The sequence below is a fragment of the Ambystoma mexicanum genome, chromosome 8 (genome assembly GCF_040938575.1).
Source record: "Ambystoma mexicanum isolate Mex_15411 chromosome 8, UKY_AmexF1_1, whole genome shotgun sequence".
Lineage (NCBI taxonomy): Eukaryota > Metazoa > Chordata > Amphibia > Caudata > Ambystomatidae > Ambystoma > Ambystoma mexicanum.
The window spans coordinates 1,662,108,345-1,662,124,941 of NC_090929.1; the positions used below are offsets into that span (position 1 = coordinate 1,662,108,345).

At 49.4% G+C, this 16,597-nt stretch overlaps 1 protein-coding gene across 6 annotated transcripts in view; it reads right to left on the reverse strand.

The window, feature by feature from the left end:
- Positions 1-16,597, reverse strand: part of TIAL1 (TIA1 cytotoxic granule associated RNA binding protein like 1) — a 461,563-nt gene that overhangs the window by 130,157 nt on the left and 314,809 nt on the right. For all 6 annotated transcript variants that reach the window (XM_069611938.1, XM_069611936.1, XM_069611935.1 and 3 more), the window contains 2 exons: positions 13,360-13,447; positions 9,447-9,522 (listed from right to left, as the gene is read on the reverse strand). In XM_069611938.1, coding sequence (XP_069468039.1) covers positions 9,447-9,522; positions 13,360-13,447 — 164 coding nt within the window. The remainder of the gene's footprint in view (positions 1-9,446; positions 9,523-13,359; positions 13,448-16,597) is intronic.

A 16,597-nucleotide genomic window follows, 5' to 3' on the forward strand; every position in this document is an offset into this window, starting at 1 on the left:
AACCACGGGAGGTGGCAAAGGCTCAACATTAAGCATCTTACCTCCTCACCAGGCTCACCTCAGGCGAACAGGTTGCGCAGCACTGCTTGGCCGACCCTGGACTCCTCCCTGGAATCCCGGTCGACGCAGTAGAATTTCGTGAAGGTGTGCGTCGACCTCCAGGTAGCAGCCCTGCATATGTCCAGCAGGGGCACACCAGATAGGAACGCCGTGGTAGCTGCGATCGCTCTGGTGGAATGGGCTCTCGGACGGCCAGGCAGCGGTCGGTTTGCCAACCGGTGACAGCACATGATACAGCCGGAGAGCCATCTGGAGATGGAAGCCTTCGAGAGAGCCTTCCCCTGATTGACAGGTCCAAAGTTCACAAAGAGTTGTGACGTCTTCCGAAAACCCTTCGTGCGGTCCACGTAGAACTTCAGCGCTCTAGCTACATCCAGCGAGTGCAAAGTCCTCTCAGCCGGCGACGAAGGCGACGGGAAGAACACAGGTAACACCAAGGGTTCGTTGAGATGGAAGTCCGACGGTACCTTGGGCATGAAGGAGGGGTGCGTCCTGAGCACTACCCTCGTGTCGTGGAAAGTCAAGTACGGGGCTTTGCAGGAAAGGGCCTGGATCTCTCCCACTCGTCGTGCGGAGGTGATGGCCACAAGAAAAGCTGTTTTCCACGATAGAAACTTCAACGGGGCCGAGTGCAGAGGCTCGAACGGAGGTCCCATGAGCTTGGTCAGCACCACGTTGAGCTCCCACGCCGGGGCCGGAGCCTTCACCGGCGGGAACGATCTGAACAGTCCCTTCATGAACTCTTTCACCAGACGATGAGACCACAAGGACGTCCGCCCCGTGGTTCTGGTGTATCGGGAGATCGCAGCAAGATGAATCTTGATGGACGCGTGTGCCAGACCAGCTTTGGCCAGCGTCAGCAGGTACGGCAGTACTTGGGGAGCCGTAATCCGTAGAGGGTTAATCTTCTGTGCGTGGCACCAGACAGAGAACCTCTTCCATTTGTGTCCGTAGCATTTAAGAGTCGAGGACGCCCTGGCCTTTGCAAGAACCTCTCTGCAATCGGCCGGTATGTCGTATCCTCCAAACTCTAGCGCTGCAGGAGCCAGGCCTGCAAGTTCAGCGACTTCGGGTCGTGGTGGAGGATGGCGCCTCCTTCCCTGGAGAGTAGATCCGCGTCCGCCGGCAGCTTGATCGGCGGGGACGCTGACAAGTCCAGCAAGTCCGGGAACCATATCTGCCTCGGCCACGCAGGTGCGACGAGGATCATCCGGCACCGTGACCTCTTGAGCTGGTTGACGAGCCGGATTAGCAGAGGCAAGGGAGGGAACGCGTAGAGGAACAGGCCCTCCCAGGGGAACGAGAAAGCATCGCCCATGCTCCTCGTCTGGGGAAACCTGCTGGCGAACCTCCGGCACTTGGTGTTCGTCGCCGTCGCGAACAGGTCGATCTGGGGTGTGCCCCACCGTCGGAAGAGGCGATCCACCAGATCCTGCCGTAGTTCCCACTCGTGGCACGAGCGCAGCTCCCTGCTGAGTGAGTCGGCGATGGTGTTTTTTATCCCTGCCAGATGAAACGGCACCAGAAAAATCCCTTGGGCGACGGCCCAATGCCACAGGTCCTGCGCCTCCTTGGACAGCGCTGGGGACCTGGTTCCGCCCTGTTTCCTGATGTAAAACATGGTGGTGTTGTCGGTGAAGATCCTCACCACCTTGCCCTTGAGGGACGGAAGGAAGGACCTGAGGGCCCAAAACACTGCACGGAGCTCCAGGACGTTGATATGCAGGGACTTCTCCGTCGGGAGCCAGAGTCCCCTTGCGTGCAGATTTTCGGTGTGCGCTCCCCACCCTTCCAGGGAGGCATCCGTGGTCACAGTCTCCTGGTGGGCTGGGGTCTGGAAGTCCATGCCCGCCGTCAGATGCGCGCGGGTGCCCCACCACCGTATCGCTCGTCGGAAACTCTCGTCGAGCTTGATCCTTTCCTCGAAGCTGCCCGTCGTCTGGATCCAGCGCGCATCCAGGAATTCTTGCAACGGGCGCATCCGGAGTCTGCACATGGGAATGAGGTAGATGCAGGAAGACATCATCCCGAGGAGGGACTTGATGGACCTCACTTTGGCCGCGTCGGCCACCAACATCCGTTGCACCTTGCCCAAGATGGTCCTGGTCCTCTCCTCCGACGGGGAGGCCAGAAGGGACACTGTGTCGAGCCTCGCTCCCAGAAACAGTGCGACTTGCGCGGGCACCAGGTGGGATTTGGCGTAGTTCACGGAGAATCCCAGGTCCGTGAGGAGTTGGACGGTCCTTGCCGTGTGGACCACGGCGAGCTCCCTCGTCTTGGCGCGGATGAGCCAGTCGTCCAGGTAGGGGTAGACGTGAATACCCTCGCGGCGCAGCTGCGCCGCCACCGGTGCGAGGCACTTGGTGAATACCCTGGGTGCCGACCGTAGTCCGAAGGGAAGGGCTTTGAACTGGTAATGACGCCCCTGGACCACGAACCTGAGGAATTTTCGGTGCCCCTTTAGGATGGGAATGTGGAAGTAGGCATCCTCCAAATCCAACGACGATAGGAAGTCTCCTTCCTCCAGCTGACCCAGGACGTGCTGGAGGGTGACCATCCGGAACTTCTGCGCCTTGATGAACTTGTTCAGACGTCGCAGGTCTAGGATGGGGCGCCATCCTCCCGTCTTCTTCTTCACGAGGAAGTATCTCGAGTAGACTCCGGAGCCCCGAAGCCTCTTTGGGACGAGTTCGATGGCGCCCTTTCTGAGCATCGCCTTTACCTCCAGGAGAAGTTGAGGGACGTGAAGTTCTTTCCTGGCCACGGGGGGGACGCGCGGGAGCTGGAGATGGACTCCCACACGCTGACGAAGCCCGCCAGCCGGCCTCCCACCGGGGTGCTTCGGTGGGGGCCCGACCCCACGGCCGGTTCAATCCTGCTTGGACGCGGCCTTGCCGCCTTGACCTCCTTGGCGACGACGGCGGGGTCCGCTAGACTTGCCTCGTCCTCTGTAGGCCTCTTGCGACGACGAGCGGGCCGCTTGACGGTAGGAAGCGAAACCGCCGCCGGAACCTTTGGAGGCGCCCTTGCCTCCGCCACTCCGAAAGGGCGTCCGTCGTTGCTGCAGAACTCCAAGGGCCCGGGCCGTCTCAGTATCCGCCTTGATGGCCTGAAGGGAATCGTCCACTGTCTTCCCAAACAGGTTGTTCCCGTCGAAGGGCATGTCCAGGACTCTGGTCTGGACGTCCTGCCGGAAGTCCGTAGCTTTGAGCCATCCACGACGTTGAAAGCAAACGCCGTTGCCCAGCGTCGGCGATGTCCGTCGCCACGGTGATGGCGTGGTCCGAGGCCACCTCACCTTCCTGCAGGATCTCCAGGGCCTCCGCCCTCTTGTCGTCCGGCAGAAAATCCAGCAGGGGAGCTATCTTGTACCAGAGCTCCCTGTCGTAGCGAGCCACGATAGCCAAGGCGTTGGCCGCTTTAATTGTCGTCGCTGCCGACGAGATGACTCTACGTCCCATAGCATCCAATTTCTTTCCCTCGCCGTCCGGCGGGGAAGTCGATGTGGAGGCCGCACCCCCCCCCGCTTTCTTCCTGGCCGCCGCGGAGACGACGGAGTCCGGGGTAGGCTGCGCCCGGAGGCACAGGGGGGCCGCGTCCGGGACCCGGTACTTCTTCTCGTACCGGTCTCTTCTAGCTGGCGTAGTGGAAGGGTTCTTGAGGAGGGCGAGACCCTCATCCCAAATGTCGTCCAGTAGAGGCACCGCGAGGACCGTCTTCCTCTTGGCCTCGCGCCTATGGTAAAGGAATCCTTCCTTTTTCTTCTCCTCAGGGCAGAGTTGGAAAAGCTCGGATGCCCTGGCGATCATGGAGTGGAACGAACCAATCTCGTCGGGCGGAGAAGCCTTGGTGGGAGGTGACGACGGTAGATCCTCGTCGTATACCTCGTCGTCCGTACCCGTCGCTGCCGTGTCAGTCCCCGTATCATCCCCTCGGGTGGACGGGGAGGAGGGCTGGACGGTGCGCGACGGCTGAAAAGGAGGTGGAGGGTGAATCCTCCTTTTCTTGGGCGGGGGAATGCCAGGAGGTCCCGGTTCAGGCTCCCCCGACGGGAGAGGTTCCTCCGTCGGCAACGGTAGTCTCGTCCTTATCTCTGAGCATAAGGACTATATAGCCAACAAAATGGCCGCCGAGTTGTCCTGCGGCGCTGGCAGAGGGGAATCCGACAGGCGATCAGGGGCCCCGTCGGCACCCTCGACGATGTCGTCACCTGCGTCGGGGTCCATTCCGACGGGCTGGCCTTCTTCCACGCCTAGGCCGTGGCTTAAGACCTCGATCAGCTCCTCTTCTGAGGTTGAGGCCGAATCTACGACGACGCCCTGCCCCCCCTTCTTCCCCACGGAGGGTTTCATGGGGGTCCTATCGATGGGCACAAAAGAAGACTCCCTCCGAGGAGGCAGGGAGATTCTGGGCCCTGAGGTCGCCACCACTGGTGCAGCCTCCACAGGCTGAGCCAGGGCCGCCGCGACCGTTTCGATAGAGGGCTTGGTCGGATGGATCAAGGCCTTCACCACCTTAGGTGCGCTCACCGCCTTATCCTTGAGGGAGGGGGCACTGCCACGCTCCTCCTCTGCCTTAGAGCTCGACCGGGGCCTCTCCAGGAGCTTCGCCGGGTGCTCGGCCTTCCTCTTACCCGACCCAGAGCGTTGGCTCGTGGTTGATGGTGCTGGGGAGGGTGCGCCCTGCCTGGCGCCCGTAGAGCCCGACCGTTCGGCGCTCCCGGTGCCAGCGGACTCGCGGTGCTTGGCCTTATGTTGGGCCCCCGTCGCCGGGGCGCCCTCAAAGGTCTTAGAAGACCGCTCGGATTTCTTCTTCTCGCCAGACGGGCTCTTACCCTCCAGCCAGTTGGCGAGACGTTGATGGCGGTCCTTCATGGTCCGTTCCGACATGTTGCCGCAAAACGCACAGTCCTTCTCCACGTGCGTCTTGTCCTCATGAAGGCAGTAAAGGCAGAAAGAGTGTTCGTCCTCCTTAAAGACGTTCTGCAGCTGGCATCCAGGGCAGACCCTGAACAGCTTTCCGGGCGTCGAGCTTCCCTTCTCCTGGGCCATCTCCGAGACCGGGCCTGAGAAGCTTCTGGAGTCCTCCGAAGTGTAGCTCGACGAAATCTTCACCCTTGAGGGGCGCAGACGAATCAGACACGGGTCCCCGTTGATCAGATGTAGGATCGGTGGAGCTTGAGGCTCTTTTGACCGAAAGAATCGAAGTTTTTGTGAAAAAAGCGCGAAAAATAGCACTAACGCTCGAGAGCAATAGCACGAGGATCCCAACACATGAACGTGCGGTAAAAATCTCAAGATGGCTGCCAGAGGCGGTGCTTAGGTAGAGGGCAGTCATTGGCTGTGGTCAGTATGACGCAGAGACCAGTGATTGGTTATTACTACGAAAGACAGATCAGAAACGAAACTGATACTGGTTTTTTCTTTACCGAGGATTCCCAGCCTGACGACGGGGAATATTCATGAGCATGTGAATCCATGCCAGACCCCATGCTGGAGAAGAAAAAGTTACCCAAAGACAAAAGGGAAACAGTTTCCCAGGACTGACAGTCTGAAAGACTAGTCAGTTTTCCCATGACAAATTAGCAAAAGGCAAGTGGCTTGAAGCTTAACTCCACTATGAAGAGTCGGGACAATTGGTAAAGATAAAAGCAAAAAGTGTTGGGGTCCATTGAATATGGAGGAAAAGTTGCTCAAAGAGAAAATGTTTCTAACAGGAGGCAAGAACCTTTGGTTCATAGAAAGGGCTACTTGAAACCGGGGGCTGCAGTCCTTGCTTAGCATGTTGGTTGGAAGGATGCCTCAAGCTCACACTGCCATGCTCAGGCTTTGTGCAAATTGACCTGCTCGGAATTCTACCAGTCAGGGCAAGAAAGTTTGTCAGGCATTCGACAGACTGTGTTCTGACCAGAGGTTAGAATCCCTGCTCATTTCGCCCAGAGGTTTACCTTGCTGTCTGCCTCCCTCATGGTCCTCAAACTCTTCACACAGTCCACAGTGAAAATCCCAACTCTGCCACCATCAGACACAAACTCACCATGTTTTAATATGGCACCAGGCCTTGGCTATCAGCAGTGGTTGATGGATGGAATGTGAAATCATAAGAAATGTGCTGCAACCAGGCATAAAAAAGGGATGAGTGGTGTGGCTGCCATAGGATGGTGAAGAGCAGTGTGCTGGCAGTGACAGACGGGGCGGGGGGGGGGGGCGTTGGATTAATGTCCACCTAGGGCAGGACTATAGAAGACCTTTATGTACATGGCTCCAATGTTTAGTATAGGCCTGAACTATCCAAAAGGTTTGGTAGCAATGGCTGAGCAGCCATGCTTAGTCCAGGCAGGAAAAGGGCTGTAGTAGAGTACAAAGATGTTTGAGCATACAAGCAACCAAGATGATACTTGCATACTTGCAGTTATATATAAATATTCTCTCTATTACTTTATTTCAGCCAATAAAGTGCCATAAAAGTGCATACAACAGATACACAATAAAATGTTGTCATAAAAAGGATAGAAATGTGTATAAAATTAAACAGGTGATACAATAAAATCATCAATACAGGGCCCACTGGCATAATTTGATGTTCACAATATTGCATTAGGGAAATTATTCAACATATAAATACATAGTATTGATCGAACCAAAACATCACAAGCAGGTAAAAGTCCTTCTCATCCTTCTCCACGCTTGCAGGACATTGCCTTAGCAATGAGTTGCCAGCGAATCCTTCACTGAAAGAAAATCGCATTGCTAGCCCTCAACACTACGTTGCTTGAACAGTGGTCTCAAATACTTTTAGGTCAGCGCACCTTGGACACTAACAAATACCTATTAAACCATCAGACAATTTCAGTTCAGGTAATTAAGAGAAACTTGGTACATATATAATACACGGTAAGACTTTTGCAGTTGCAATTCAATGGTGAATCTTAAAATAGAAATCAGGTTTATTTCTTCAGGTTACCAAAAGTATACAAGCCAACAATCACAGAAGGATAATACTGGAAGGCAAAATTACTTTACAGCCACTTGTAGACTAGTTGGCAGCAATTCAAGGTAAGTAAAATCACACTGGCAATAAAACTCAGAATCACTTTCAGGAAAAACAATGGATCTCAAGCAACACTGAGCAGGTAAGGCTTCCATTACATTCCAGAAAGGCCTTAAGCTTTCAAAGTACATCCCGATCTAGGCATGTGTGTCTCAGTCAGATTGGGGGGAAAAACTAGCAAGGCACAGGCTGTAAACCGTCAAGAGCAGAGGCGTTGCTGGGTGTGTGTGGGGGGAGGGGAAGAGGGGCTGCGGCGGCTATAGCCCCAGGTCTTTTGGTTATAGCCCCAGATAGAAGCTGAGGGGTTACAACCAAATAGGCTAGCTAGGCCCCAGTCCCGACAGTCACAAAATTAGCATAGCCCCAGATCTTTTCCAGACCTAGCACCAACACTGGTCAAGAGTTCCAGAAGAAGTGTTTTAACAAGTACACCTCAGTTGTTATAAAGGGTTCAGGGACTTCAGAGAAGGCTCCGTGCAGACATTAGACCTGGGCGAATGTGTATGGGAAAACTCGCAAACACGAATCAGCAACACAGGAACAGCAAAGCAACGCTATGTAAGCTCTACCAAGATTGCCCACAGTACCTTAAAACGCGAAGAGGATGCAACACACTGCCCCCACACAATGCAGCAGCCCCAGTCACCGGATTCTTGATCAGCAAGAAGGAAGAGGCACTGGAATGGATCTCTTAGCAGCAGTAGAGTGGAGAGGACTTCAGCAACAGATTCTTCTCAGTTCTGTGGTTTTGGCACTGTTTTCAAAGCACCAGTGAACAGTTACCGCCCGGACGATTCAGCGTGCTCTTGTGCCAGCACTTTGTAGAGGGGACTTCAATGAGCACAAACTTGTCTCTGGAGGTGCAGAAGGAGTGCAAAGTTTCGGGAGGATTCGACCTTTGCAAGGCGATGCACCGCACAATGTCCACAAGTCCCAGGGTATTGGTGCACTGCGGTCGAAGGTCACAGCTCGTTGAGGGATGGGCCAAAATGCAGGTTGACTTCAGACTGGTTGGTCCCATCAGTCTAAGGGAGGAAGAAGTCTGGAACAGAGCTTCCCTATCGCTTGGAAAAGAGGGCTGGAGCAACAGTGGTCACTCAAACGGCTCTAGTATACCCTGGAGGTTGCGGCAGAGGTCCTCATCTACGGAATGGATCTTCCAGTCATCGACTCTGGCTTCAGCATCAAGACCCTCGTCTTTTATGCATGAGCCCAACCATTCAATGTGCATGCTTCCATTCAAACTAGAGTGGGGGGATATTTGATCTGGATCCAGGCAGGATCACAGGAGAAAAATAAAAAGACCTGTGGAGTTCGAGTCCTCCCAACTTACTGTCCTCCCAGACGCACTGTTGCCTTCGGGCAGGCTTCACAAAGGGATCCCGGAAAAGACAAAACACACAAGGAACTTCCCTACACAGCATGGTAGAAGAACAAAGAACAAACCATTGTGAGCTGGCAAAAAAAAACAATTGTTTACCATGTGTCCCTTAAAGCAGCTACAAATGGGGCCTGCAATGCAAGTTTCACAAAAATGGTAGAAAATCCCCCCACTACCACCAACCAGCCACTTAGATGGATTTGTTACTGTAATTATGAAGTTACAGGAGAAGTGAGAAAGAGGTTACAACGTATCTCCTCAGCATTACACATAAGGTGGGGTATGCTGATCTCACAAAGAAAAGTGTAGGTTGGATAAAAAGTATCCCCTATTCCTAGGGAACAGTAGTTCCCACAAGGAAGAAAAATAAAACCAAAACGGGAAGCAAGATGAGCTTCAAGCAGCACTACACAAGGTGCTGTGTACTGCAATAGAGCACTACAGATGCCATAGAATAATATGGCAAAAAGTGGACTCCATCAAAAGAAACCCAAAAAGCGGTGCCCAGAGTACAAAAGAAGAATGAGTGGGGAGAAAGGTTCCCACTTACTCATGAGTCAAGAAAAAAAAAAACAATAGTCCAGCAAATAAATGCTGGGGGACTTACCAGGTGAGGAGAACATCACACAAGATTGGCATTCTACGTACAGGGATATGACAGGCTTTCCAATAAGTCTGCAATCTCGAGTTTGCAGTCTCCCTGGCAACTTTCTAGCTAAGGGTCTCAGGAGGATTTCCTTACTTGTGCCACAGTATTCAAAATCTTACACCCATCACCGTTTGGTTTTGTCTAAGTTTGGGCAAGTGAAAGCCAACAGCTAGTGTGTATTAATTGTATGCATGTTCAATGACCTTAAAGAAACACAGGCATTATCAGACAATGATTAGAGATAGAAGCATTTCCAATACACAAATTGTCAGTGTTTGAAGTTGTCTGTAGGACTCAAAATCTTACCAATTTATTGAAAAATGAGACAAAACCATATCCTTTGGACTTGCTTGTTGCCATGTCTTTCACCACACGTGCATCTCTAGAGAGGGAACAAAAGGACAACTTCGTCAGAAAAATCCCAATAAACCTACATAAACATCTCAAAGGAACCAAACACACTATTGTGATAATACATGTTATTTTTCAAGTAATATTTCAATAAAGGCTATTGCCAATCCTCAACTCCCTTTGCCTTCAGCACCAGTTAGAAAAAAAACAGGTCAAAAATGCATTTATAAAAAGTAGAAAACATGCAACCTAGTCAAGCTAACCTAGGCTTTCCAGAACCAAAGATGTTAAACTTCTGCATTTTAATATTTTTTTTTTAAAAAAGGAACAAAATGTTTCCTTGCAGGATACACTAAGTCACTGGCCACTAAAGCTTACCGCTTTACACAATTAATGTCTAACAATTCTAACTATGGTACCATGCATTTTATAAATATGAATGTCTTCTGCCTAATGATGTAATATAAGAAATATTGAAAATTGAAAAAAGAGGAAAAAATAGGAATTAAAAAGGCATACATGGCCTGTTAACAGATTTCTTTATTTTTCTTGGTCAATTCTCTACCACCATTTTGGAGTTTGGGCAGCTGTAAATTTTGAAAAATTGACATTTTCAGAAATGTAGGAAAGGATTATTAAACTAACAACAATGCTAAAAGCACACCAGCACAAAAACAAAGGTTTACACATAAATTGCATGGCTTTTAGTGGCGTTAAAAATTAAATATTGGAAATATAAAACTGCTCTGAAAATAGGTTAAAAGTAAATACTGAAATATTTATATATAAATATATAGAAATATAAAATGTAAGTAGAATAAATAGAAATGAGAAAAAAATCTACAACTGAGATCCAGTGTGCACAGTTCCTTGCAGTTAGCCTTCAAGATCCTGTCCATTCTTATGAGCATTTCTGCAAAATAACCAGAATGCTATTATTTTTACTGGCGACTTGGAGCTATGAAAAACTGCAGGTCTCAATTAGTTAAAGCAGTTTAAAAAACAGCCTACATTATTTCCTTCCAACACTACTTACCATATTTTGAGACAAAAACCCTGTTAACATTTACAGCAGACGATACTGTGCTAAGTTCATTAGCAAGGACAAACAAGGGCTAACCAAAGATTAACATACCCGCCGTTTAAGTGGGACGTATTGCTGAAAATTAGCGTTCAGCAAAAGCTAATCAAATGAAAAACAAACCCTCACAATCGGACTAATGAAGCTATGATTATAGGTTATTTTAAAGGCATTAAGCAAAGGAATTTTAAATAAGTTTTACAAAATACAAATGCTTGACAGTCACTATGGGAGGCGATCCAGAAGAGTTTAGTATCAACACAGTACAGGGGGAGCAAAACAAAAGCATTTGTAAAATGTGCATCAGGCTAAGGGTTCACTGGCAAGCAGACTACTGGAAAAAGGTTCACTGTCACATTTGCACCATTTACATTAAAGAATTTTTGCATAATACATCCACAATTAACGTCTCACGCCTGTTAAATTGTGCCTGGCTCTTCGTTGAATACAAATTAACAGCGGACCAATAGATGAGCAGCTTCATGGCCTGTTCACCGCTATGAAAGCTTTCTAGTAGTGCAGGGGTAAATTACACCTCAAATTACTATCAAATGATAAGTGCCGACTTTCGAGCAAATTGGGTAAAGACGTGTATTGAGATGCAAAAGCATTTTTGGTCTTTAGTGCGACCTTTAAAGACTCCACTAGCCCGTGTGGAAATATCGAAGATATATCATCCCCTCGTAGCTCAGTTGCTTAACAGATAATTGGCATCTTTGTGGTCATGAGCAATGAATATCTAAGTCAATTACAAGCTTTTGACCCTGAACAACCACAAGAGAATAACCCTGACAAAGAGTTACTGTTTCGAGCACAAGCCCAAAAACTGAAATGTTTTGCAGGTCATATGGGATTAACTTTTCACAATCACTTGAAATCTAGACAAGCAACAGTGAAATGTCAGAGGGGCTTACAAATGCCATGGCACTGAGCTTTCTATCACTCCAGCAGTGTCACTGCTAAAATGGTACGTGTTTGTATCAAAGCAGTCAGAACAATATCAGACCAGGCTGCACTGCTGCTACTACTACAGCAGCACCAACTGGTAAGATTTAGGGAGCCATGGTCAAACCAATGAACTGTTGACTGGACATGGTTTTCTTTATTAAAAGATGAGCACATTTCCACAAAAGCAATTCACAATACAACAGTTACAGATATAAAAAAACATGTCTCATCTTCAATGCTCCTTGATGAGGCCGTAAAATAAGTAAGCCTTTGTCTGATGCTGCATAACACGTCTGTGCACTAATAATTATTTCCACCAGTATCAGTAATTGCACCTTTAACTTAATTTTACATGATTTTTACACATCCAGATGTAATTTTTCATTGGACTTTTGGGAAGAGAGACTATTGAATTTCAGATAAGTGACATTTAGTGCAGTTTAGAAGTCATAGGTGCAAGTTTGAGGAAAAACAGCATTCAGGCGAAACCGGGCCCAAAAAGCGTTCATTACCCTGCAGAGTGTAAGTAAACCCTGCCTAATGAAGTCAATACCCGATATGAAATGGCCAATAAGTATCATAATGATAAAGGTTGGTTAAAAGGCAATATATGTGTCAACTTTATTTCACTGTCCTACGAGGTGGTCTGGGTGTGCACATTGATGTCCTGGCAGTTGACAGGTTGAGTTAACTACAGTTGTGTCCAAGTCATAATGCACGTATTATTCTCAGTTTCTATTCTTAAAAGGATGGGGGTGGGGGAAGGTGTACCCACTTTATTTAAATCGAAAAAGGTTGAACCTCTGTATGCTGCTTGGACAAAGGAAGGTTGGCAGCTCATGACCATCTGTCCCTCTTTGGATGTAGAACAGTGGACTCCCATGTAAAATATGGACTTGTGTTGGCCTATTTTATTCATACCTCAAAATGATCATCTGTGAACTATTAAAGGATCTTGCAAGACGCATTTTTCGTATCAAAAGGTTCTCCCTCACTAATGTGACTTACTTTGCAAGAAAGGCTAAATATGTCCTGACCTCAGCATGCACTTCAAATATGGCAGTTACCCAACTGCAAATACACTTCCTAGCAATACATCAAGCCATTTGGCATACATCAGTTACATCAATTTGCCATACCGTTTCCTAATGGTGTCGAACATGGCAAACTAAGACTGCAATGCATGTAAAAGACAAAGGATGGCAGATCCTGTGCAGCTTTACAAGTATTTTTGAAAACCACTACTTTCGGTTGCCAAACACCTTTTAAGCGCTTAATTGAATTAGACTGAAAAAACTTGTTGCACTTAAAAGCACCGAAAAAGCTCGAAAGTGATAGGATCAGCCAACAAGGCAAGGCCGTGGGGAGTGGGCTGGAACACTGCTTGCATTTAAAAAAAGCATTTGTAAAGCACAGCTTGATACAACCAATCTTTCGGTTAATGACCATCAAAAGCTTACATTTTAGGTTTAGCAATCCTGTTTCAAGTTCCTTTCTTCGTGTATTTCCCCATTTAAAGTTCCTTGTAAACATTTTAGATAATCTGCACGAGTAAAACGGAGGTAGAATCCTGCATCCCAACGGCATTAAAATGAAAAACGCTGACAGTGAACACATACCTTTGCAGTTCAACCTTAAAATAACATGCAAATATAATGATGGCCCCCAAATGGCTTGGTAGAGGTCAGAAACATTCAAATCGATCATAAATACATTTTTCCCTGCTACCGATCAACAAACATGAACGTGCAAACAAAACAGATGGCTTATATTACATTCGTTAAATTAACAGTGTAGGTCCCTTGCATGTACAGTGACAGTACGGAAGAGAATACTTACGATATTTTACCAAATGGGGCAAACGCAGATTTGATGTCTTCAGTTGTTATTTCTGGACTTAAGTCTCCGACAAATACGTGAAAATGATCTGGGAGGGGGGGAAAGATAAATGAGCCGACTCAGCATTCCTCTCTGTACAGGTTCATTTTCTTGGAAGAAAGCAAGGTTACTTGACAGCTAACGGAAACCCGTGTCTACCGTAAGGGCCCTCTAAATGATAAAATAGTGACGGCATCAGACCACCATGTGTGCATGGTAACATTGCATGCAATCTGCTGTTTTTTTATAGTAAGCCACTCATTGAACACAACCAATTGATGTGCAAGGTTAGTGAGCGTTCGAAGATAAACATTGTGTAATGAACAAGCTGCGATTTAGAAATCGGTTAGCCTCCAGCGATCATGTGAATGTACGGTGCATTCCAATGATGGAATTGTACATCTGGCACAGGCAGTGGTAGAATAGGAAGGCACATATACTTTGCAAGGAGTAATATGCTCCACTGTAGCCATTAACGGACTGTGGTATGCAATAAAATTCAAAGGCATTGCATGGGAATGGGGCTGTGGGTTTTTCCTAATGATTTGGGTGGGACAAATGACCAGAAGGAACAAGTTACTTACCGGTAACTGTTCCCGAGCTTGGGTATGGCATGGATTCACATGCTCATGAATATTCAGTCAGGCTAGGAATCCTCGGTAAAGAAAAGAAATCCGTTTCACTTCTGAACCGTCTTTCTCCTAACAACCAATCACTTGTGTCTGGGTCATACTGCCCCCAGCCAATGACTGCCCTCTACCCAAGTCCCTCTTCTGGCAGCCATCTTCAGATTTGGTAGCACGTAAAGAGGCAGAAAGGCGGGGGGGTGGGCCGGTGGGGTGAATCCATGCCAGACCCATGCTGGAGAACAACAGTTACAGGTAAGTAACTTGTTCCTTCTCCAGCATGAGGTCTGGCATGGATTGACATGCTCATGAATAAAAATACATAGCAGTACACATGCACAACCACGGGAGGTGGCAAGGCTCAACATTAAGCATCTCAATATTAAGCATCTCACCTCCATAGCAGGCTCACCTTCAAGCAAACAGGTAGCGCAGCACTGCTTGGCCAACACTGGACTCCTCCCTGGAATCCGTGTCGACGCAGTTGAACTTTGTGATGGTGTGCATCCACCTCCACGTAGCAGCCCTACAGATATCAAACCGGGGCACACCAGACTGGGACTCCGTAGTTGCAGCGATTGCTCTGGTCAAGTGGGCTCTCGGACGGCCAGGCAACGGTCAGTTTGCCAACCAGTGATAATGGGTGATGCAGCCGAAGAGCCACCTGGAAATGGAAGCCTTGGAGAGGGCCTTCCCATGGTTCACAGGGCCAAAGTTCACAAAAAGTTGTGACGTCTTCCGGAAACTTTGTGCGGTCCACATAGAACTTTGGCGCTCTAGCCACATCCAACGAGTGCAAAGTCCTCTCAGCCGGCGACAAAGGAGTCGGGAAGAATACAGGTAAAACCAAGGGCTCGTTTAGATGAAAGTCTGACGGCACCTTGGGCATGAAGTAGGTGCGTCTGTAGCACCACTATCGTCAAATGGAATGTAAAATAAGGTGGTTTACAAAAGAGTGCTCGAATCTCAAGAAACTGTTTTGCACGACAAAAAAAAATTAGGTGCTACTGAATGCATGGGTTCGATTGGAGGGCCCACGAGCCTAGTCAGACCACATTGAGTTCCCACGCCGGGGCCGGAGCCCTCACCAGTGGGAACAAGCGAAACCGTCCTTTGACAAACTCCTTGACCTAACGATACAACCATAAGGATGATCGTCCAGGAGATCTGGTATAGCGCGATATAGCCGCCGGATGAACTTTGATGGAAGCATGGGCCAGTCCTTCCTTGGCCAACAACAAATATGGAAGCACCTGCGGAGCAATGACTCGTAGAGGGTCGATCTTCTGAATACGGCATCAAACGGCAAACCTCTTCCCTTGTGCCCGTAGCATTTGAGAGTAGACAAAGCTCTGACCTTGACGAGCAACTCCTTACAATCCACTGGGAGATCGTAGCCCCCAAACTCTAGTGCTGCAGGAGCCAAGCCTTCAGGTTCAGTGATCCTGGGTCATGGTGCAGAATCGCGCCTCCTTCCCTGGCGAGAAGATCTGGGACTGCCGGAAGCTTGACTGGAAGGGGCGCTGACATTACAAGAAGGTCCGGGTACCATATCGGTCTTGGCCACGCCGGTGCGACGAGGAGCATCCTGCAACGGGACCGTCTGAGTTGATTGACTAGTCGAAGCAATGGCAACAAAGGGAATGCATACAGGAACAACGCTGTCCCAGGGGAAAGAGGTGTCCCCCATGCTCCCAGGCTGAGGAAACCTCTGGCACTTGGTGTTCATCGCCGTCGCAAATAGATTGATCTGGGGATTGCCCCCTCTGCGGAACAGGTGATCCACTTGTTCCTGCTGAAGTTCCCACTCGTGGCACAAGTGCAGCTCCTTGCTGAGAGAGTCGGTGACCGTGTTCTTCACTCCGGCCAGATGAAACGGGATGAGGAACATCCCCTGGGCTACGGCCCAGTGCCAAAAGTCATGCACCACTTTGGAGAGCACCTGGGATTTGGTCCCCCCACTGCTTCTGGATGTAGAACACTGGTGGTGTTGTCCGTGAAGACCCGTACCACCATGCCCTTGAGGGATGGGAGAAAGGGCTTGAGGGCCCAAAACACTGCCCGTAGCTCCAACACATTAATGTGCAATGTCTTCTCCTCCGGCAGCCACAGGCCTCTTGCATGAAGGCTTCCAGTGTGTGCTCCCATCCTTCCAGGGAGGCGACCGTCGTGACCATCTGATGAGGTGGGGTGTGGAAATCTGCGGACAGATGTTCACGCACTCCCCACCACCATCACTCGACGGAAGCGCTCGTAGAGGGTGATCTTGTCCTCGAAGCTTCCTGAGACTTGTATCCAACGGGCATTGAGGAACTCCTGCAGGGGGACGCATCCGTAGCTTGCACAGTCGAATGAGGTATATGCATGACATCATGCCAAGTAGGACCTTACCCATGCGACCTTCAGGGCCAACAGCCGTCGTACCTTGCCCAACATGGCTGCTACCATCTCCGACGGAGACGCCAGGCACGACACTGTTGAGTCGGGATCCCAGAAACTGCGCGCCCTGCGATGGAATCAAGCAGGACTTTGCATAGTTCACCGAGAACCCCAGATCCATCAGGAGTTAGACG